Genomic DNA, 24,637 nt, shown 5'->3' with positions numbered 1-24,637 from the left:
ATTTTCAAATAGTTTCGTGACCCCATTGGTAAAGAAACGAACACCCATTACGCATTTCGCGCGCTCGTGTGGTGGCGCTGCTAGCTGGCATTGCGACTATTCATACAATATTTTTCGCTGGGCGCGTCCTTTTTTAGTTTCCCCATTTAACCCCCATTGTCCATACCCTCTGCCCATCGACAAACTACTACAAGGCTAGTATTACTACACTCATAGAGGATTTATCTTTAAACTGTTGCGCTATTCGACTGCAACGCCCCGGTGCGTAATTCTCGAGATTTAAAAATTAAGTACAAGATGGCGAATACTGCTGTGATGTTATTTTACGAGTATGTAATTAATTTTTAGTGGTGGAACCGAAAAAGTGCTACAATGGTTTATGGAGATTCTTTGAATTATAATTTTTTGGACTTTGCAAATCATCATCTTGTTTATCAATCGATTCGCTAAAAATCGACTGAAACCTATTTTGAAGAATACCTAGAAGAGCAAAAAGATTTACTATTAGTTAAACTATGGTTTAAACTTTCAAGTTAAGTATTAAGTAAATTGTGTTTTTTTCTGGGCTATTTTCCCCTTTTAAAAATTCCATGGAGGCTGCCAACTTGTACCGAATTTTTAAATTCCAAAAACTACCCTGGGTGTCATAAATTTACCCAGCGACAGTATTAGAACCAAAATTTATTGGCTAACATTACTAGTCCTGTAGCAGTTTGTCCGGTGACCCCCAGTGCCGTTCTTAATAACCAAGCTGGGCCTTCTAAAACGCGACCTAGAGGACAGTACCTAGCCAAACGCACCTAGTATCGTCCAACCGCCAAATGAGCAGTTGGCCAAATGAGAAGTCGGCCAAACGAGCAGTCGGCCAATCGAGCAGTTAACATAGTGACGTTTTTTTGACGTCACTATGTTAACTTAACAAACAACTACGTGAGAGGGGAGCGCGCGCAGAGGGGATTTTTTATTTCGTAGGCGGGGCCTAAGCCGTCAGACTGATCTTACCATACGCGATACGGCAGGATAAGTATTCCAAGTAGAGGTATGGATTCCCGACTTGGCCTAAAACATTTCGTTTAGCTCTTGGTCGCACTTACCATGAGTATGTCTCCCAAAAGTATACCGTAGACGGGAATTGAAAAGCCGATGAGGAAAGATCCCAGACATCCCATCAAAGTGTACGGCCATTCCGGCGCCGTGAGTTTGATCAAGCGGCACATGTCGGGCCCGCGCTTCTCTTCCTCGTCCAGTTCCTCCTCGTCTTCGGCATTCTCCATCGTCTCCATCTGCGACCCAAAATAATCTTAGTTTTGCGTAAGTAAGAGGTCAGTTGAAGAAATGTTCTCGTTCGTAACATCAGGCGTCCTTATACTCCAAATCAATGTCAGCAGAGACTACGAAAGTGGTCGGTATTCATAATTACTACACATATTTCTACTAGTCAGTAGATGGCGTTATTCGTCTGTCGTTTTGGGCAGCGCCAATTTCAAATAAGAAGACCCAAACAGCAGCAACGATTTCAAAACTTATATTCGATGTAATAATTTATGTGGAAAAATAATTCGTTTACTGTTCATTAGTCTTTGGTTATAAATTATTTTGAAACTATGTTGTCATGTCCCTTTTTAACGTAGCCATGGCGGGGTACTTTAAATTTTAGATTCCAATATATTTTTCTTAAAAAATATTGTTATATTCTCTTATTGTTTTGGTGCCACGATAAATATTTCACTTAACTCTGATATTACTTCAGGGCGACCACATTGTCTATATCAGACTATAGTAATATCTCTGTCTGTGGGGTCGCGGGTAACTTTGATTTCGAGAATAAGCTCTCGCAACTTGAAGTACTTACGAGACCCTTGACTTCGTCCTTGTTGACGCTGGACTGACGTCTCCATATGTTTCTGTTGCCATCGAGGGAACTGTTGGACCTGGCGCTGGAAAGGCTGATTTGTCGCTCTGGACTTCTCCACGGCGAGCGCTGCTGCAAATCCTTGGCGCTGCCGTCCAAGTGGGGCGCCACTGGCTCCGATTCACCCTCTTCGTCTTCATTCTCTTCCACAGTCTCTAAACCTTTCTTTTCCGCTTGAATTTGCTAAGAGTATGATACAATTCATTTTGCCGTTAATCTCTCGTCTGACTACCTAACGACTAAAAGGGAGTGTTTTGAAATGTTCGCGCTGACAATTGTTTAGCAAAATCTACTTTGATCGAACAACCTTCCCCTTATAAGCTTTAACTACCGCGGAAAAGATGCACGCGTCCCAACTTGCCTTAATGCAGTAGAAATCGAGGTTACCGCAGTCGATACAACCTAAGAGTCATTCAATGGCGCTTATATCGACAAAAACGTTCAATTCGTTAATTGATAGGTTTTGTACGAAATTTACGGAATTAATTTCCCAGACCATTTTTGTAGAATAAATGAAGGATTTGAGGTAAAATCTTTCAAAATATGTAAAATGTATTTTTATTGCATCTTAAACAGAATTGATTTGCTTATTAGTTGTGGTAATTTTCATATTTTCCGACTTTCCATTTTCAAAATCCCTGACTTTACCCCTGATGTTTTGGGCCCATTTTCAAATTCCCTCACTTTACCCCTGAGGTTTTGGGCCCATTTTCAAATTCCCTGACTTTTCCAGGTTTTCCAGGTGGTGTACGAACCCTGATTCACGATTAAATGCCCTACTTGATACTCCATTTCCGCCCTACTGGTGGGCTTGTGCTTTGCAATTAGAGGGTATTAGAGTACAAGTGATTTTTCCGGTTTCACATTAAAAGCCCATCAAAAAAAGTTTGCATTATCTCTAATTATAGTGGCTTAGTTGACATTGTACACGAGTATTTGTATCATAATTTTACTCACTCCACGCATATCTATTAGAAATTAAATAACACCCTTATATAATAAGTCTTATTTTGTTGCTTAATAAGTTTTCCTAATAAGATATTATTCATAAAATAAGAACACGCTATACTGGCAACAGTGTGGGGTGACGGAGCACTTTCACCTCGTAGCAAAAGGAGGCGGGTTCGATCCCAGCTTGTGGCACTGGGTGAAAAACTCAGAACCACTACTACTGAGTAGAGTTAGCAAGTTCTCCGCCCACCCGGGTTGGAGGGGTTCTTCCCCCGAGTTCTTCGGTTTCCCCTTTCCATAACACTTGTAGAGGTTAACGGTAATAGTGAGTGCAGGGAGCTGTTGGCTCGCGTGGCATGAAGGGCTTGCCACCACCCTCCTACGCATTGTAACCCGGCCACCTGTTTAAGGCATTAAAAGTCACTAAATGACTTGGGCCTAAGGTGGTGCCTTGGGTATTAACCTAGCTAGCTGATTATCAACGTACCTGCGCCATAACGAGATTGTAATACATTCCTTGTTTGTCCATCAACTCTTCGTGCGTACCTTCTTCTACGACCGAGCCATTGTCCACGGCGACGATTTTATTGGCGTTTCGAATAGTGGACAGTCGATGCGCCACAACGATTGTAGTCCTTCCCTTCCTCGCCTTTGAAAAACGACGAAAAAACAAAGTCAAAAACCTTAAACGTGAAAAGATAAATACGCGAAAGAGATCATACTTCATCTAGAGCGGCTTGAACGACGGATTCGCTTTCGGTGTCCAAGGCAGACGTGGCCTCATCGAGAAGCAGTATTTTGGGGTTCCTTATGAGAGCGCGCGCGATGGCTATCCTCTGCTTTTGCCCACCGCTCAGTTGAGTTCCTCTTTGTCCAACTTGTGTCTTGTAACCCTAAATAGCGAAAAGAAATTTAAGAAAAATAAAAGACCGAAACCATCTAATGGGAATGTGTACAAAGTTAAACGCGGAAAGGAAAAGGAAACCGATATTTAGGGAAACTAAGCTTACTAGTGAAACAAGCTTGTTTATCTTATAAAGCTTTGTTTTCCCTATATATTGACCTCCTCTTACATTTACGCGTTTAACTTAAGAAAAGGTAATACTGATGTCTTCACAACTCGCGGCCATGATGATTTAGATAAATTTTAATTTATTCGCACATTTAATAAAAAGCGAATCTCTGTTATCATGAAATGTGCAAAAGTAACTTTGTATCATCAATTTTAATTAAACGATTTTGGTTTTGTTACTTGCACAATGTTGTAAAATTCTTCATCTTTGGTTAGATTTTCAGAGTCAGTGTGCCCGTTTTAGATCGCGAAAGAAGTAACTACTGTGAACGTACCAACGGTAAACGCGCGATGAAATCGTGGGCATTAGCGGCTTTGGCAGCTAACGTAATCTGCTCGTCCGTGGCCTCTTTGTATCCGTATCTAATGTTCTCCAAGATAGACGTGTTGAACAGCACTGGTTCTTGGCCGACAACTCCGATTTTGTCCCTCAGCCATCCGATGTTCAGATTGCGAATATTCGTTCCGTCTATTTGAATCTACAATAATCAAAACAAATATTCGTTATAGCATAAATGTATTGTTCGTAAGTATCTCTTTGCGAAACACTTCACTGAGACCTTGTCACAGAGTGACGTCTTCACGCGGGTCGCTAGAGAGTTTTATTACAAATTGGTCCCAATAAAAATGTTTGCATATAAAGTACAAGTAGTGTCATACTATTGAAACTATATTATAGACTTACGGCTCTAACTTTCTGTCAGAACAGAAGACAGGCGTTAAGCGACTATTTGTAGAAGAAGAAAATCCAATATTTAGGGGTAAGCTAAATTACTTTTTCAATACGTGACGGAGAAGCGTCTAAGCTGTCCAAATTATTTTTGTTTAACAACGGTTTCTTATCACACAATCAACTAAGCAAAAATCAACGTATTAATTTGAATAGAGAACTTGATACATCATTGTAGCAATATTGTTAATAATCATACATTCTAAATATTACAATTTGATTGTTCTGCTTAAATTGCGAGACCGTTGTTAAGGTTTCAGTTGGCTAATAAAACGAAAGTTATTCAGGATAACCGCCGAGTTCAAGTTTATAACAAAACCATTTTAGTGTTACAAGGTATCTCTTGAATGAATTGAACTTACTTGTCCCTGTTCTAAATCGTAGAAACGTTGTAAAAGTTGAATGACTGTACTCTTTCCACAACCACTTGGTCCCACAAGGGCTACAGTTTCTCCCGGAACCGCTTCCAAATTAAATCCTTTTAATATCTATAGAAATAGATTTATAACAATTACCAAAAGAAAAATTATGTGTCTATTACGGGAGTTTTATCCATCTGGGCCACTTAAATCAAACATGTACCTTTACAGACTAGAGCCAGTTTTCAATGGCCACGGTAACGGCTCAAAATTTCATGACATGAATTACCTTTATGAGGGGAAATGACATCATTGACGTCTTATCTAGTTAGATTTCTTGCCCGAAACGCTTCGTGGGATTTGACTTCCAATAATCCCCACAGCATCGACGTAGTCGAAGACAACGTGTATGCATAATAATCCGCCTCCATATTTATTGGGAACGGAACAACTTACAGTAAGTCATTGGCATTGGATAGCCCTGACTGACCCCTGGTATTACTCGTGACCTTTGGTCGAGGATCGGTCATTTATAAATATTGTGAAAGGGATTTTGAATCTCAAGATGATTTCGGGATTTGAAATGTTGAATAAGCGAGTTTGAATAACATCTGACGCATGCGTAGTTGGGCCAAGACGCAGAAAAGGATGGTACTTTTGACATCATGCCTCAGCGTGAACTCGCTGAATTATGTCGTCAGTGTAGGCAAGGAGGATAGGAAGGGAGGCGAAGTAGGAGGGATGAACGCGCCAGCATCCTTGTAACAAGCTTAGCGCAAGCTCGGCGGGAAAATTTCGGGAAAATGGCGGCAACACGTAGCGTAGCGGCTGCAATCTTGCCGCCATTTTTCCGAAATTTTCCCGCCGAGCGCGAGTTAAGCTTCACACAAGGATACTAGCACGTTCATCCCTCCTACTTCGCTTCCCTTCCTATCCTCCTTGGTGTAGGCATGAGCTTTTATCGGTAAAAGACCATTGTTTAGGCTTTACCATCCTAATAGTTAGTTTTCAAGCCGATAGATGGCGGTGCGGTTATTGACACTCGCTTATTTCACAGTTGACGTTGGGAAAGCTAAAAACGATAATTCCACGGCGTCAGAGAACTTACTTGGACGTCGGGTCTCGCTGGATATCGGAAAAAAGCGGCGGTGATTTTGACCATTCCTGACAAACCCCTGGGCCGCTCTCCAAATTCCGAACTGCTGTCTATCGGAGGTATCTAAGTGTTCAGAAAAAACCTCTTAAAAATTTGCAGGAAGATGCACAAAATGAATATACGAAATTATGATTTACATAGAATGTAAGAATATAATCTAAAAATTGTGTTTAAATAGAATGTAAGAATATAATTTTGAAATTGTTTTTAGATAAAATTTAAGAATATAATTTTAAAATTGTTTTTAGATAGAATTTAAGAATCAAAAAGGACGGTAGTCCCTATGCAAGGTCCGGGTATACAGCACCTACCCGAGCACTTGTTATATTATCTCGAGTCAGAATGAAGCCGATTTTACCCCCTCGTATCTCAAAAACTATAGGTCGTATTAAAACCAGTGATGTATCGTTTGAAAGTTTACAGGCACGCAACAAACATTTACGAATTCCATCGAACAGGGTTGACGCGAAGTTTCGTAGTAATGGGGCAAAGTTAGGCTTAATTTTGCTTATTCTACCATCTTCTCCTCGCAGACCGCTCCACAGCAAAAACTACTGAACCGATTTAAATGCAATTTCGTGTACCGTTTCAAATTACGCTCCCATTGTGTCCTTCCAAAGGAGATGTTCATATCTGGTATAGTTCTTGAGCTACGGCGACAAATGTACAGTCAGCGAGTCGGTAACGAAACCATGGAGTAATAAACACATAAGTACTAAACCGAAGTGACCATCGATTTAAAAAAATTAATGCAAAAAGTTTGAGGGTTGATTCTAGGTGAAAACGTGGCGCTGTGTTCGAAAAAATAGTCTTGCAAGTCGCAGATTGGACAGTTAGCTGCCAGAGGGCGTTAAAGGTCAAAATGCCCGCTATGACGGATATACTTGGAAACTATGTATTCAAGATATTTATAGGTGGATTGTAGGTAAAAATGGGCGCTGAGTTCGAAAACAATAGTCTCGCGAGTGTCAGGGTGGGGGTTGTCCGCCATAGGGCGGTCAAGGTCAAAATGGCCGATACTAGGGAAATAGATTAAACATTCGAATGCTACTGATTTATAGGTTGTTTCTAAGTGAAACAGGTGCAGTGAGTTCGAAGTGTCTCGCCAGTGTCAGGGTGGGCAGTGTGCTTCACTTCTATTGTTATAAACAAAAAGGCGTAAAATCCACCCAAAAACAATTCGGTTAAAAATGGCAAGGTCCTTAAACAAAAACGTCACGTCCTATAGGCCATAAAAGTCGTGAAATCAAATAACGGGCAAGATCTGTAATTATATTCCCATAAACGTCATAAACTGGACTTATTTGTCGACAAGTGATGTGCTCTGAAGTAATATGCCAGACCTCGCGCGTCCGAAGTGTTTTACTGAGTTCAAATCCTTTGTACAAGCATAAAACATTTCAAAGAGAATTTGCTAATATTAGAATTGCATTGTATCAAATATATTGTTCAGATCGAAATATATTATCTACTCTGTTTAAAATTACTCTTTTACCTTAAAAGCATAATTAAATAAAGCAGGCAAGTTGTTGACTGCAGTAATTACGTCACTGCAGTCAACAACTTGTCTGCTTTAAGTAATTTGCCAGTTTCAATAGTCGCACCGCCACCTATCGATAATGTACAGAAATGTTCGAGTACCACTAGTACGGACAGTTTCAATAATTTTATCGAGTGTTTTTATTTTGTCCCGGTTGGCCAAGGTGGTACTTTGAGCGAGACAAGAATTAAACACGTGCCAACGTTTATTTCACTGCCAAGTTATGTTGGCTCTGATGATTGAAACTCGCTTACTATGCTTTTAAGGTAAAAGAGTAAATTTAAACAGAGTAGATAATATATTTCGATATAAACCATATATGCACCTATAAATAAAATAAACAAGCCGGGCCACGTTTTGCGAGAACGAAAGAAAACTTTAAAGTCGGGAGGTTGAAATGGTCCCGTGATTAGGTTATGCTGCCATCTACACAGTGCCGTATTTCCGCCTAGGCCAACCTAGGCCGTGGCCTAGGGGCCCATCCTTGGAAGGGGCCCTCCAGTGACCGTAATTACTTTATTCGAAGGCATAAATCTATAATATCAATCGTAATTTATATTGGAGAAATTCCTAGGTAGAAGATTTTGTTTTAAAATTACCAAAATGTCTGCCTGGCAGTTTACGGACGCAGCCTTAAATCGCGATGTTGCATAATTATCGCATATTTAGTCGACGATTGTTAAGAGCTTTTATTTAGTAATAATAACCGTAGAGCTCAGACTTCTACGCCGAATCAGGGAAATTCAGACACAGCCTAGTTCCAGGGATAAGAGTAAATGCAGCGCGTGAAAAGGGGGCCCAGACTCCTTCTCTGCCTATGGGCCCAGGATCTCTAAGTCCGGCCCTGCATCTACATCGTTTTTAGGAACTAATTCTTCGTCCACTACGTTGTAAATTTTATGCTTTGTTCACTCTTTATACATTCTTAAGAAAACGTTTTATCTTATATTGACCTTTTTCTTTAACTAACTTGGTAAATTATTTAACTTATTTGGTATTATTAGAATCGTTACAGCTAAGCGAGAGATAGCATTTTCAGCCAATAGTGTGTTTCTTTCTTTCCCAGAATGCTTTGCGAACATCCCAAGAACCGTTGAAAATTTTCAAACCAATTTATTTAACGGTGTATTTGCTACAAGGCGATTCTAATATTAGCATTTCTCTTTGAAATGTTTAATGGTTGTACAAAGGATTTTAACTCACGAGGAGACGACCCGAGGTGGTTCTCACCGATTTGGTTCAAAGTTGGAGGATTGTTAGACCTAGATTTAACATGAAACCCGTTAAAGGGAAAAGTTACGCTGGACTTCCGTTTTGCCATGGCAACCAAAAATGTTTTTGACAACATAAAATGAGAAAAAGTCTATGTAAAATAACATGCGAAAATTACAAATTCTAAGGGTCCCCCCTTTGCAAAACTCCAATAATTAAAAAAAAAAATCTTTTTAAAAAAATTGTAAATTTTACATTTTTGGATTACTTTGGACAAATAGGGGGGAATAAAAACCATTTAGGGTGAGCTCGAGCTAATTTGAATAAATAGGTCGAAATTTTAGGTATAATACAAAATATTTGTAAAACTTATGCCGTGATAACTGCCATATATTTTCGCCGATAAATCTTAAAATTGCTACATTACATTATCTGAACGATGTATACAGATTTTTAGATTTCGATAGAAAAACGACGCCATTTTATAAAATGGCGGATACAAATATAAATCATGGTGCAATAAGTTAGGTAATTAACCTAAGATTTTCTACGTTACATTATCTACCCGAATGAATTCGTACTATAGATTTTTATAGAAATCCGACACCATTTTGGAAAATGGCGGATATCAATAAAACTCATCGTGCGATAAGTTCCGTAAATATTCGTCGATTAATCAGAAATTTTCTACGTTTCATTATCTGCCCGAGTTAATTAGACCTATGGGTTTTCCCATAATAATCCGACGCCATTTTGAAATATGGTGGATATAAATATACCTTATGATGCGATAACTGCCGAAATTATTTGTCGATTTACGTGAAATTTTCTACATTACATTATCTGATCGAATAAATAAGCCCCTTACACTGTGATAGAAATATGACGCCATTTTACAAAATGACATATATCAATATCTCATAATGCGATAATAATTTCCCGAGTTACCAATAATTTCCCAAGTTACCAATTATTTCCCGAGTTACCAATAATTTCCAGAATTACCATTAGTTTCAAGAATTACTATTAGTTTCAAGAATTACCAATAATTTCCAGAATAACAAAATATTTTCCAATTTACCAATTATTTCCCAAATAACTAATAATTTTCCAAATTACAAATTATTTCCCAAATTATTAATAATTTTCCAAATTACGCAAAATTTCCGGAATTACAACCATTTTCTGCTTTACCAATAATTTCCCGAATTACCAATAATTCTACAATGCCAATTGAACTAATTTAATAATATTTTAATTTACCCAAATTATGCCTAAATGATATATTTAACCATAATTATTTTCTATTAATCCAATGATATAAGAACTTACCCAATATTATTGGATTTTGCCGAAATGTATTAAAATTTACCCATTTATATGAAGTTTCCTATAATTTTTTTTAACAATAACAATACAGAATTTATCGCACCAAGGGTTACATTGATGTGCGTTATTTTGAAAAACGGACTATTTATCTCAAAAGAAATAGGACTAATTTACTCGGTCAGAAATAGAAAATTTCAGAATAGTTGACGAATAATTACGGAACTTCTCAGACATGCGCCATTTTGCAAAATGGCTTCGGAATTCTTTCAAAATAGAAAGGACTTTTTTATTCGATCATTTAATGAAACATAAAAATTCTGATTTATCGTCGAATAATTACGGAACTTATATGACATCCGCCATTTTCCAAAATGGCCTGAAATTTTATTAAAATTAATAGGATTATCTTTAATAGGTAATGTAAAGTAGAAAATTTCAAGTAATTGGACAAATAATTTCGGCAGTTATCGCATTATGAGATATTGATATCTGCCATTTTGTTAAATGGCGTCAGATTTCTATCACAATGTAAGGGGCTTATTTATTCGGTCAGATAATGTAATGTAGAAAATTTCACGTAAATCGACAAATAATTTCGGCAGTTATCGAATCATAAGGTATATTTATATCCACCATATTTCAAAATGGCGTCGGATTATTATTCGGAAAACCCATAGGTCTAATTAACTCGGGCAGATAATGAAACGTTGAAAATTTCTGATTAATCGACGAATATTTACGGAACTTATCGCACGATGAGTTTTATTGATATCCGCCATTTTCCAAAATGGTGTCGGATTACTATAAAAATCTATAGTACAAATTCATTCGGGCAGATAATGTTACGTAAAATCTTAGTTAATCGGATATAAATTACCTAACTTATTGCACCATGATTTATATTTGTATCCGCCATTTTATAAAATGGCGTCGTTTTTCTATCGAAATCTAAAAATCTGTTTACATCGTTCAGATAATGTAATTTAGAAATTTTAAGATTTATCGGCGAAAATATATGGCAGTTATCACGGCATAACTTTTACAAATATTTTGTATTATATCTAAAATTTCGACCTATTTATTCAAATTAGCTCGAGCTCACCCTAAACGGTTTTTATTCCCCCCTATTTGTCCAAAGTAATCCAAAAATGTAAAATTTACAAATTTTTTTAAAATATTTTTTTTGAATTATTGGAGTTTTGCAAAGGGGGGGGGACCCTTAGAATTTGTAATTTTCGCATGTTATTTTACATAGACTTTTTCTCATTTTATGTTGTCAAAAACATTTTTGGTTGCCATGGCAAAACGGAAGCCCAGCGTAACTTTTCCCTTTAACGGGTTTCATGTTACATCTAGGTCTAACAATCCTCCAACTTTGAACCAAATCGGTGAGAACCACCTCGGGTCGTCTCCTCGTCAGTAAAACACTTCGGACGCGCAAGGTCTGGCATATTACTTCAGAGCACATCACTTGTCGACAAATAAGTCCAGTTTATGACGTTTATGGGAATATAATTACAGATCTTGCCCGTTATTTGATTTCATGACTTTTATGGCCTAGAGTAATATAGGACGTGACGTTTTTGTTTAAAGGACCTTGCCATTTTTAACCGAATGGTTTTTGGGTGGATATAATTTTATGATTGTTTTTAGATATTATTTTAAAATTGTTTTTAAATATACCCTTTTGAGCGCATGCGAAGTGTCAAAAACAGTGGATTACAAAAAAAAACAAAAATAATCGTCAACAGGAAATTCTAAGCTGCAGAAAACCGAAGAAAAACTTTATTTCTTTAGACTAAGCCTTAGACTTGCGAGGGGCTGACCACTATCCGTAATCGGTGAACAAGCCCATAGCTTTGACTGTACTAACGTGATTACGTAATCGATTACCGATTTAGCACTACCAAAGGCTGTACTCGCTGTAATAGGAGTACAGAAATTAAAGAAGTGGCTAGCCCCTCGTAGACTTTATTTTCAAATCGATCTGCCAAAATGGCGAATCAAAACAATATCAAAAATTCCACTCAAATTGGGTTTAGATACAATGTAAGAATATAATTTTAAAATTGTTTTTAGATAGAATTGAAGAATATAATTTTAAAATTGTTTTTAGATAGTTTTTAGATAGAATTTAAGAATATAATTTTAAAATTGTTTTCAGATAGAATTCAAGAATACAATTTTAAAATTGTTTTTAGATAGAATTTAAGAATATAATTTTAAAATGGTTTTTATAAATATGAAGAATATAATTTTAAAATTATTTTTATAAATATGAAGAATATAATTTTAAAATTATTTTTATAAATATGAAGAATATAATTTTAAAATTATTTTTATAAATATGAAATATAATTTTAAAATTATTTTTAAATAAATATGAAGAATATAAAAAAACAATTTTAATATTTTTTGCACATAAATAAAAAATAATATTTTAGATAAATTTGAAGAATATAAATTATGTTATATTCTTCAAATTTACGCTAAAACATTTACGTTTTTTTGTTATAATTTAATAGTTGATTTAATGAAATAAAAAGTGGTCTTGCCCAACTTGTTAAAAGGTTGCTTCTACGCCACAAGATAGTTTAATAGTATATTATTCGCAAGAGCGATTTGCACTAGAAACACCTATATTCCTCTGGCGACTGTAGCGCGCGCTCGCAGACTTGTAAAAGTAAGAGACTGTGACGTAGGAGCCACATTAAAACAAGAAGGCCACGTTACTTTCTAAAAAGAATTATTTTTAAGAATCTAATTTACAGACGTATGTTTTAACTAAACGGAAACATGAATTTACAAAATTAGAGAGTTAACTATAAATTTCAGGTGAAGTTTTGTATAGAATTTAAGAATATAAATGTTGTAATTGCATGTTCGATATAATTTAAAATATGAATGTTAAAATTGCATGTTCGATAAAATTTAAAATATGAATGTTAAAATTGCATGTTCGATAAAATTTAAAATATGAATGTTAAAATTGCATGTTCGATAAAATTTAAAATATGAATGTTAAAATTGCATGTTCGATATAATTTAAAATATGAATGTTAAAATTGCATGTTCGATAAAATTTAAAATATGAATGTTAAAATTGCATGTTCGATAAAATTTAAAATATGAATGTTAAAATTGCATGTTCGATAAAATTTAAAATATGAATGTTAAAATTGCATGTTCGATATAATTTAAAATATGAATGTAAAAATTGCATCTTCGATAAAATGTAAAATATGAATGTAAAAATTGCATGTTCGATAAAATTTAAAATATGAATGTAAAAATTGCATGTTCGATAAAATTTAAAATATGAATGTTAAAATTGCATGTTCGATAAAATTTAAAATATGAATGTTAAAATTGCATGTTCGATCAAATTTAAAATATGAATGTAAAAATTGCATGTTCGATAAAATTTAAAATATGAATGTAAAAATTGCATGTTCGATAAAATTTAAAATATGAATGTAAAAATTGCATCTTCGATAAAATGTAAAATATGAATGTAAAAATTGCATGTTCGATAAAATTTAAAATATGAATGTAAAAATTGCATGTTCGATAAAATTTAAAATATTAATGTAAAAATTGCATGTTCAATAAAATTTAAAATATGAATGTAAAAATTGCATGTTCGATAAAATTTAAAATATGAATGTTAAAATTGCATGTTCGATAAAATTTAAAATATGAATGTTAAAATTGCATGTTCGATAAAATTTAAAATATGAATGTAAAAATTGCATGTTCGGTCAAATTTAAAATATGAATGTAAAAATTGCATGTTCGATAAAATTTAAAATATGAATGTAAAAATTGCATGTTCGATAAAATTTAAGAATATAAATGTTGTAATTGCATGTTCGATAAAATTTAAAATATGAATGTAAAAATTGTATGTTCGATAAAATTTAAGAATATAAATGTTGTAATTGCATATTCGATAAAATTTAAAATATGAATGTAAAAATTGCATGTTCGATCAAATTTAAGAATATAAATGTTGTAATTGCATGTTCGATAAAATTTAAAATATGAATGTAAAAATTGCATGTTCGATAAAATTTAAGAATATAAATGTTGTAATTGCATGTTCGATAAAATTTAAAATATGAATGTAAAAATTGCATGTTCGATAAAATTTAAGAATATAAATGTTGTAATTGCATATTCGATAAAATTTAAAATATGAATGTAAAAATTTCATGTTCGATAAAATTTAAAATATAAATGTTAAAATTGCATGTTCGATAAAATTTAAGAATATAAATGTTGTAATTGCATATTCGATAAAATTTAAAATATGAATGTAAAAATTGCATGTTCGATCAAATTTAAAATATAAATGTAAAAATTGCATGTTCGATAAAATTTAAAATATGAATGTAAAAATTGCATGTTCGATAAAATTTAAGAATATAAATGTTGTAATTGCATGTTCGATAAAATTTAAAATATAAATGTTAAAATTGCATGTTCGATAAAATTTAAGAATATAAATGTTGTAATTGCATGTTCGATAAAATTTAAAATATGAATGTAAAAATTGCATGTTCGATAAAATTTAAGAATATAAATGTTGTAATTGCATATTCGATAAAATTTAAAATATGAATGTAAAAATTGCATGTTCGATCAAATTTAAAATATAAATGTAAAAATTGCATGTTCGATAAAATTTAAAATATGAATGTAAAAATTGCATGTTCGATAAAATTTAAGAATATAAATGTTGTAATTGCATGTTCGATAAAATTTAAAATATGAATGTTAAAATTGCATGTTCGATAAAATTTAAAATATGAATGTTAAAATTGCATGTTCGATAAAATTTAAAATATGAATGTTAAAATTGCATGTTCGATATAATTTAAAATATGAATGTAAAAATTGCATCTTCGATAAAATGTAAAATATGAATGTAAAAATTGCATGTTCGATAAAATTTAAAATATGAATGTAAAAATTGCATGTTCGATAAAATTTAAAATATGAATGTTAAAATTGCATGTTCGATAAAATTTAAAATATGAATGTAAAAATTGCATGTTCGATCATATTTAAAATATGAATGTAAAAATTGCATGTTCGATAAAATTTAAAATATGAATGTAAAAATTGCATGTTCGATAAAATTTAAAATATGAATGTAAAAATTGCATCTTCGATAAAATGTAAAATATGAATGTAAAAATTGCATGTTCGATAAAATTTAAAATATGAATGTAAAAATTGCATGTTCGATAAAATTTAAAATATTAATGTAAAAATTGCATGTTCAATAAAATTTAAAATATGAATGTAAAAATTGCATGTTCGATAAAATTTAAAATATGAATGTTAAAATTGCATGTTCGATAAAATTTAAAATATGAATGTAAAAATTGCATGTTCGGTCAAATTTAAAATATGAATGTAAAAATTGCATGTTCGATAAAATTTAAAATATGAATGTAAAAATTGCATGTTCGATAAAATTTAAGAATATAAATGTTGTAATTGCATGTTCGATAAAATTTAAAATATGAATGTAAAAATTGCATGTTCGATAAAATTTAAGAATATAAATGTTGTAATTGCATATTCGATAAAATTTAAAATATGAATGTAAAAATTGCATGTTCGATCAAATTTAAAATATAAATGTAAAAATTGCATGTTCGATAAAATTTAAAATATGAATGTAAAAATTGCATGTTCGATTAAATTTAAGAATATAAATGTTGTAATTGCATGTTCGATAAAATTTAAAATATGAATGTAAAAATTGCATGTTCGATAAAATTTAAGAATATAAATGTTGTAATTGCATATTCGATAAAATTTAAAATATGAATGTAAAAATTTCATGTTCGATAAAATTTAAAATATAAATGTTAAAATTGCATGTTCGATAAAATTTAAGAATATAAATGTTGTAATTGCATATTCGATAAAATTTAAAATATGAATGTAAAAATTGCATGTTCGATAAAATTTAAAATATGAATGTAAAAATTGCATGTTCGATAAAATTTAAGAATATAAATGTTGTAATTGCATGTTCGATAAAATTTAAAATATGAATGTAAAAATTGCATGTTCGATAAAATTTAAGAATATAAATGTTGTAATTGCATATTCGATAAAATTTAAAATATGAATGTAAAAATTGCATGTTCGATCAAATTTAAAATATAAATGTAAAAATTGCATGTTCGATAAAATTTAAAATATGAATGTAAAAATTGCATGTTCGATAAAATTTAAGAATATAAATGTTGTAATTGCATGTTCGATAAAATTTAAAATATGAATGTAAAAATTGCATGTTCGATTAAATTTAAGAATATAAATGTTGTAATTGCATGTTCGATAAAATTTAAAATATGAATGTAAAAATTGCATGTTCGATAAAATTTAAGAATATAAATGTTGTAATTGCATATTCGATAAAATTTAAAATATGAATGTAAAAATTTCATGTTCGATAAAATTTAAAATATAAATGTTAAAATTGCATGTTCGATAAAATTTAAGAATATAAATGTTGTAATTGCATATTCGATAAAATTTAAAATATGAATGTAAAAATTGCATGTTCGATAAAATTTAAGAATATAAATGTTGTAATTGCATGTTCGATAAAATTTAAAATATGAATGTAAAAATTGCATGTTCGATTAAATTTAAGAATATAAATGTTGTAATTGCATGTTCGATAAAATTTAAAATATGAATGTAAAAATTGCATGTTCGATAAAATTTAAGAATATAAATGTTGTAATTGCATATTCGATAAAATTTAAAATATGAATGTAAAAATTTCATGTTCGATAAAATTTAAAATATAAATGTTAAAATTGCATGTTCGATAAAATTTAAGAATATAAATGTTGTAATTGCATATTCGATAAAATTTAAAATATGAATGTAAAAATTGCATGTTCGATCAAATTTAAAATATAAATGTAAAAATTGCATGTTCGATAAAATTTAAAATATGAATGTAAAAATTGCATGTTCGATAAAATTTAAGAATATAAATGTTGTAATTGCATGTTCGATAAAATTTAAAATATGAATGTAAAAATTGCATGTTCGATAAAATTTAAGAATATAAATGTTGTAATTGCATGTTCGATAAAATTTAAAATATGAATTTAAAAATTGCATGTTCGATAAAATTTAAGAATATAAATGTTGTAATTGCATATTCGATAAAATTTAAAATATGAATGTAAAAATTTCATGTTCGATAAAATTTAAAATATAAATGTTAAAATTGCATGTTCGATAAAATTTAAAATATTATGTATTATATAAAATTTATAAATTAAATTTAATAATTTAAAAGAATGTTAAAGATAAAATTTATGACTAGGACTTTACAAAATTATCTAGTAGCTGAAGGTTATAGCGGACATACTAAGTTCTCTCCCCACTGGTTTAAGGGGTTTTCCCCTAGCTCTTCGGTTTCCCGTTCCCTAAAAATTTGAGTATAACGGTAATAGTAGGGAGCTGTTGGCTCGCGTGGCAAGAAGGGCTTGCCACCACGCTCCTGCGCTTTGTAACCCGGCCACCTGAATTAATGGCTTTAAAAGTAGCTTGATGACTTAGGCCTAAGGTGGTGCCTTGGGTATTAGCCTAGCTGATTATTATTTTTAATATTAAATTTAGTTTTACTAACCCTATCAATAATGTCGAACACTTTCCTGGCTGCTCCTCTGGCGGTGCTGAAAGCCTCCATGTAAGGGGCGGTTTGACCCACAAACATGGCGCCAGTCAACACGTTGAAGAATATCTGAAACATTTCAAATTTTATCAGTCTAAACAAATACATGATTTTTCAAAAATACTGGGAAAGGACTTTTTCTTAACCTTTTCTGCCTGAAACAAGTATTTATAGTGAATAGTTGCTTTAGAGATACAAAGACATACTTATGATTGATTATGTCACATATACAGTGGCGTAGCTGATGGTCCGCAGGGCCAGCGGTGCCTCAAGCTTCGGGGGGGGGGGGCCGCAAACCATAAAAAAATTAAAAAGGGGGGGCCTCATGGAGATTTTTGCGGGGGGGGCTTTGAGTTCTCAGCTACGCCACTGCACCTTTAAAGCTAGTTAATAGGCGATAGCATAAATTGCAAGGTATAATGGGTAAAATTTCTTTAAAAATAGTTATGTGGTTATAAAATTGCTTTAAAGTTCCAGCTCCATTAAATAAATCTTTAATTTTATGGTAAGTTATGTTTTTAAATATTTATACTTTTTTAAAAGAAAAAAATTAATTTAACGACTACTCGGACATAAGTATTATTATTGTGATAATTGTGACAAGAAAATTGTTAAAAAATGAAAGACTCAGACTAGAACACGTTTTTATTCTTGGCTTAGTGAAGCCGCCCCTATGTTTTGAACACGGCCAACCCCGATCGCGGAAGCGCGTTATAGACGTTGGCAGTGCTATGACGAATTTCAGGGAAGTTAGCTAAGAACGAAATAATTTATGCTATCGCCTATTCACGTGTCGGAAAAGTACTAAGAAAATACGCAGTGGCGTAGCTAGCATGGGTGACACCCGAGTCGGATATCATGGTGTGCTACTTACTAGTCTCTAGTCTGTGTAAGTTTTAATTTTTTTCACGGTCGGGTATCACCCCCAAATCACGCCCAAAAGGGGCGGACCACCCCCTCCCTTTAGCTACGCCACTGAAACCAAAGCACTGGAGATTATAATTCGTTTAGATTTCCTGAACTTTCATAAATTGCTTAAAAAATAACCACCATTAAGGGCGAAGTACTTTAGACATTTCATTTAATCGGATCCATATATACTATATAGCACCAATTTAAACGTTTTCGGTGGCGTGGGAATAAATACTAAACACCACTAACGCTTGAAATCTTTTACATTAAAACCATATAAACAAGTTCAACTGAGGGGTAATTTGACACGAAGCCAGTCAGTGCAATTCTAGGAACAAATTTGGTCATAATCAATGTCAATAATGGTTCCTTTTGGGGTCAAACGTAAGGTCTTAACAGTTCGAATTTGAAATAAACGAAGATGAAATTACAAAGTTTTTTTTCCCGTCAACTTGACAAGATGATCTGCTCTTTAATAAAGCTATGTTTCCGAAGGCCATTGAAAACTAAAACTCGCGTGATTCACCGAATTTAGTCTACAAGATTTTCAACCGAAAGGCATTCGGAGAAGCTCAGCTTTTCGGCTATTTCAAGCTCCTTCGGAAACTATATCATAAAGCTTAGTTTATTATGTTATATCTTTACAGAATACAATTTACCGCAATGTTGGTAACACGAAAGTGTTTTATTGTTTATAAATGAACAAAATTGTGGCACGATTTTTAAAAAACCAAGGCTTTCTCAGCCAAAGTCGATTTGATAACGGCATCGAACACAGTCGCCACCATGAAGGTATCGTAGTAATTACTCACCACAATCATCTTTCCCGAAGAATACTCTTGACTTGAGCATCTGGTATCCAGGACGAGTTTGGTGCCGTACCAGAAGGCGAGCGAGTAGCTGGCGTAGATACAAAACCAAAAGGTCGCCATTCCGATGCTCGTCAACATGCCTCTTCGGATGCCATTCTTTTTCGCCGATATCAATTCCTTTTCGTATCTGAAAAAAATCCAAGTCATTTTTATCCACTCTAATAAGACGATACCCAACCCCCATCGGGATTAGCAAACGTGGCACCATCCCTAGCTGCATTACTGAACTATTTAATTACAAGTCTGCTAATAATTAAGTGGGGTGGCGGAGTGGTTAGCACTTTCGCCTCGCAGCGAGAGAAGTCGGGTTCGATCCCAGCTGGTGGCGCTGGCTGGAAACTAGGAACAACTCCTTCCGCGTTGAGTTTGCAAGTTCTCTCCCCACTGGTTTAAGGGGTTTTCCCCTTCCATAAAAACTTGTTGAGGTTAACGGCAATAGTTAGTGTAGGGAGCTGTTGGCTCGCGTGGCATAAAGGGCTTGCCACCACCCTCCTACGCAATGTAACCCGGCCACCTGAATTAATGGCTTTAAAAGTCGCTTGATGACTTAGGCCTAAGGTTATGCCTTGGGTATTAGCCTAGCTGATTATTAATTTTAGAAACAGTCGTCTGCCAAGTACTGGTTCAGCAACGAATCTAGAATTTGTTATTTCAACGGCTTCCTGCGTGTTCGCGTGGGTAGTTTTGTCCGGTTAATTTTAATTATTCAATCATTAAATTAAAAGGGATAAGATAATTTCTACGACCGCTTGTAAACCTTTCGATACACTATTCATACCACGAAAATTAATATTCAGGTTTATAGTTTAAACTCTTGGCGATTCGGCATTACCTGGTAATTTCTTTCTTTTCCCCGCCGAAAGAAACCACCGTTCTTATGGACGAAATCACTTCTTCGGCGACTGCACCTGCTTTTCCATAAGCCGACAGCTCATCGCCCGCCACTTTCGATTGAATCTACAAAAACACAGTTATCCTGAGTGAAAGTAGAATGTACATTCTTCGAAACATTTCCGAAACAGTGCATCCCACGCGGTACATTGGGGATCGGTTTTTTATCTAGGCCCACAAGCTCAGCCATACGCCATGACTACTGAGATGCCCGTGGCGTAAATATTGAAGGGCCTCATTTCCTCATTTTGTATTTGAGGCACAATAATTCAAATTATTGGGTCTCATTTCCTCATTTTGTATTTGAGGCACAATATTTCAAATTATTGGGTCTCATTTCCTCATTTTGTATTTCAGGCACAATAATTCAAATTATTGGGTCTCATTTCCTTTTTTTTGTATTTGAGGCACAATATTTCCAATTATACCACTTAACTGAAGGGGACTAGTTTGATGTTTGTATTTATTTATTTTTAATAAAATAGATTTAAAAATATCTTATTTTGAATGATTTTATCGTATTTTAAACTGCCCCTTTTCCCGGGCAAACTAAATTTGATTGAAAGAGAATATAATGTTTAATTTTACGGCAGATCAACGATTTTCTAATCCTTCAAGCGGGATTCGGTTAAAGGAAGTACATTTTTATTTTCGTTTCTACTCCCTATAATCTTAATCAAACTTAATTTGTTTTCTCTGAATTGTCATTCAATTCACTGAAGAACAATAAACTGTATTCCAGGTGGACGGCTTCCAACCTCCTAACACTAAATAAGCCCGCCTATAGTCTCTCCGAATTGAATTAAAATATGCTGTCCTTTCTGCTTTCTGCTTAAAAATACACGCTTTTTCGAGACATACTGGTAGGTCCCTCTACAGATTCTTTGAATCAAGAACATTTTTTATTTCCAAATGCGTATTTTTCCAACTACATGCAGTTTATTACTTTAAAGCAAGTGTCGGCTTTAGGTGAAGTAGCTCTTTTTTCAACAGATGTCGCTAGCGTCGAAATCAAAACAAGATGCTGAAGCTACATTTTGACCCAAAAGGCGGAAAGTATGCTTCGCGTTGATTGGCTCGTTAGTAAATTTATCAATAACTTCAATTATAGTAATTGCTTACAATATATTTTATATGGGATATATAATTTAGGTTAAAGTTCACTAAGCAGAGTAAAAGTGGTCTAAATATAATACTCTATAATGGCTCTCTGACGACGTTATTGTTTCGCTATTTTGAATTTTAGCTTCCGTTCCCATTAATAGATGGCTCCACGCTCTCCACGAAAGTCATTTTTTTCGAAGATTCGGATAGATTCATGGCCATCTCTTATAACAGGGGCCTTTTCAAAATACAGGTGGCAATGATAGAGCCGACAGTTGCTTTAAAATATATTATAAACTAATGGTCACATTTATATCACTATTCGAGAAATACTCAAGTAGCAGGGAAAAACTAAATATGTACCTTCACGGGCTCAAAACTTACTCCGACTAACGATGCAAAATGTATCAGTTAAAACATAAGACTATCAAGGCCCCCTGAGTCTGAAACGAATGGGATTTTAAAGTTAGACAAATGACTGGCCAAACGGGCTTCATGAATCCACCTGGTGGTGAAAAATTGAAACTTATGCACAAATCCCCTATTTCATGCTACCGGATGGAGAGAGGTAGTTTAGATGATAGGGGCGAAGGGGGTTGGCAGAATTTGCTCTTTTTCTACGCCAGGTAGCTGCATACACGCGCCTTTATGCACAATTCAAACTTAGGGAACCTTGATAGTCTTATCGTTAAACTTGTAGGGATGTTTAATTTATTTATCTTCCGAAAAGCAGTTTGAAAAATGAGCCTGCTAATCGCATTAGCAATATTGACTTCTCTCGTAAATTGGTTCTTATACAGGGTGTTTCAAAAGGTTATACAAAATTTTAAGGAGTTGTAGGGGGTGAGTTGAGAAGTGTGCCTGTTTTTTTTTTTCATTTTCCTACGATGAGTAAAAGAGCGCCAGAGAACTTCAAAGTGTGGCCTACTAGCCCCTAGAAGTAGGCTGCAACAAGCGCAAAACCAAGCAGCAGGGACTTTAAATACTGTTTAACTTTTAAGTTTACTTTTTTTACGCTGGTTACCTCTATTTGTTAAAGTCCTTTTTTACCGATCACACGAACCCAAACCTTAATGTTCGAATTTCCCTGCGCTGGCTGCGGCCTAATTCCAGGGGCTAGTAGGACACATTTTGAAGCTCTGTGGCGCTCTTTTAACTCATCGTAGGAAAATGGGAAACACAGGCATACTTCTTAACTCACCCTGTATATTTCTGATAATACGTTTAAAAAAAAGAATGATATTTGTAATACCATAGCAATAATGCTGGTGGAGATGATCATCACAGGCATAGCGGACAAAATAACGAGAGTTAGTTTCCAGCCCCAGTAAAACGCGACGCCAACACTGATGATGGTTGTTGAAAAGAAGTATATACAGATTCCAACTTTATCTCCAATTCCGTCTTGAATCTTTTGAAGATCTCTGTCAAAATATAAACTTATCAAACACACAAATACGACCCGCGCAACGCATCAGAAAAATCAATAACGCGTGGCAGGAGTCCATACCTCTACTTGGAATGCTTATCCTGCCATTTCGCGTATGATAAGGTCACTGACGGCTTTGGCCCCGCCTACGAGAGAAAAAATCCCCTCTGCGCGCGCTCCCCTCTCACGTAGTTGTTTGTTCAGTTAACATAGTGAGGTCAAAAAACAGTCGACCACATCGAGACTAAAATCTGCCGCGATAAGCATTCCAAGTAGAGGTATGAATTACTGGTCAGGGCCATAGCTAGAAAAAATTGCCCCCGGGTAGAGTGAAAATTTCACACCCCCAATAAAAATAATATTATAGAAAAAGGATATGGAAATTGGTTGACATTGTTTCCTTTGTTACAAGTTGATTATTCCGTCATATTACGGTTAGACCCTGATGGTGGTAGGCTGTTCTACCAAAAGTAGTCGGGTATTGTAATTTAATTTTAAATAAAATTTTGCGCACAAGACAAATTTGTAGTCAAAATTAACTTCTTTAGATTAATTTTGCGCAAGTCGCTAACTTTGTATAACTAAGTCAAAAGTATCTTCTTTAGATGAATCTACTTCAATTTATATTTCAGTGTAAATGTGACTCTTCAAGTTACGTTTTAGTTAAAAAAAAACATTTTATCGTAACGTTGAAATTCCACTTTTTACTCGTTTGTAAAATTCATGGAACTCTCACTGACGCTTGAGACCTATTTTCAAATTCCCTGACCTGTGGCAACCCTTATTACCAAAAAAAATCAAAGTGTCATATCTTACGCCGTGATCCTACTGGCGAAGTCTCCCGTTTCGTTGGTGTCGTACCAGCCAATGTCCTGCCTGAGGACAGCTTGCAGGAACCTCTCGCGGATTTTTAGCGCTTGGTTCTCGGCTGACCAGCTGAGCGTGAAGACGGTGATGTAGTTGAGGACGAAACAGGCGGCTCCCACGATGGACATCCTCGCCGCGAATTCGGCGCATTTGGCTAGGAACTCGTTTACCAAGATTGTAGGATCCGGAATAGTGGTCGTTACGGTTGTGAGCCTTTTCAAATGCACAAATGAAATATTTGGTTAGAAAGATAAAAGTGTTAAACTCGTGGGGCTTTATTTTTGATTGAGCGCTTTTACCGAGTCAAAGGAGGTAAGCAAACATTTAGGATGCACGCCCATTAAAGTAACTCTCGTTTAAAATAACTTCCGGAAATCACACCTAGGTTGAAGCCCTTTCCAACAACTAGAAGCAAAAACTGCGTAAGGCCCCATTTTTATTTCGTTCTTTAGATTAGTTCAGCAGTTGTTTATAATCTTAGAACTAAGAAATATGTAATAATTTGCATTTCCCGCCAATAAATTTAAACTGGCGCCATCTAGCGTAAAAGACCATGGAGCCTATATGTTAAAAGGATA

General features: G+C 34.1%; 1 protein-coding gene across 3 annotated transcripts in view; it reads right to left on the bottom strand.

Annotated features, from left to right (window-relative positions):
* The window catches only part of LOC149926128 (ATP-dependent translocase ABCB1-like), a 69,306-nt gene that overhangs the window by 11,168 nt on the left and 33,501 nt on the right, over positions 1-24,637 (bottom strand). For all 3 annotated transcript variants that reach the window (XM_090159896.1, XM_090159898.1, XM_090159897.1), the window contains exons 5-16: positions 24,009-24,272; positions 23,016-23,187; positions 20,601-20,725; positions 19,709-19,895; positions 17,940-18,053; positions 6,133-6,243; positions 5,028-5,153; positions 4,211-4,414; positions 3,586-3,756; positions 3,351-3,512; positions 1,853-2,095; positions 1,095-1,283 (exon numbers count right to left, since the gene is read on the bottom strand). In XM_090159896.1, the coding sequence (XP_090016022.1) occupies positions 1,095-1,283; positions 1,853-2,095; positions 3,351-3,512; positions 3,586-3,756; positions 4,211-4,414; positions 5,028-5,153; positions 6,133-6,243; positions 17,940-18,053; positions 19,709-19,895; positions 20,601-20,725; positions 23,016-23,187; positions 24,009-24,272 (2,068 nt within the window). The remainder of the gene's footprint in view (positions 1-1,094; positions 1,284-1,852; positions 2,096-3,350; positions 3,513-3,585; positions 3,757-4,210; positions 4,415-5,027; positions 5,154-6,132; positions 6,244-17,939; positions 18,054-19,708; positions 19,896-20,600; positions 20,726-23,015; positions 23,188-24,008; positions 24,273-24,637) is intronic.

The sequence above is a fragment of the Leiobunum rupestre genome, chromosome 10, assembly GCF_980474605.1.
Source record: "Leiobunum rupestre chromosome 10, qqLeiRupe1.1.hap1, whole genome shotgun sequence".
Taxonomy (NCBI): Eukaryota; Metazoa; Arthropoda; class Arachnida; order Opiliones; family Sclerosomatidae; genus Leiobunum; species Leiobunum rupestre.
This window is presented reverse-complemented; position numbering and strand designations above follow the sequence as displayed.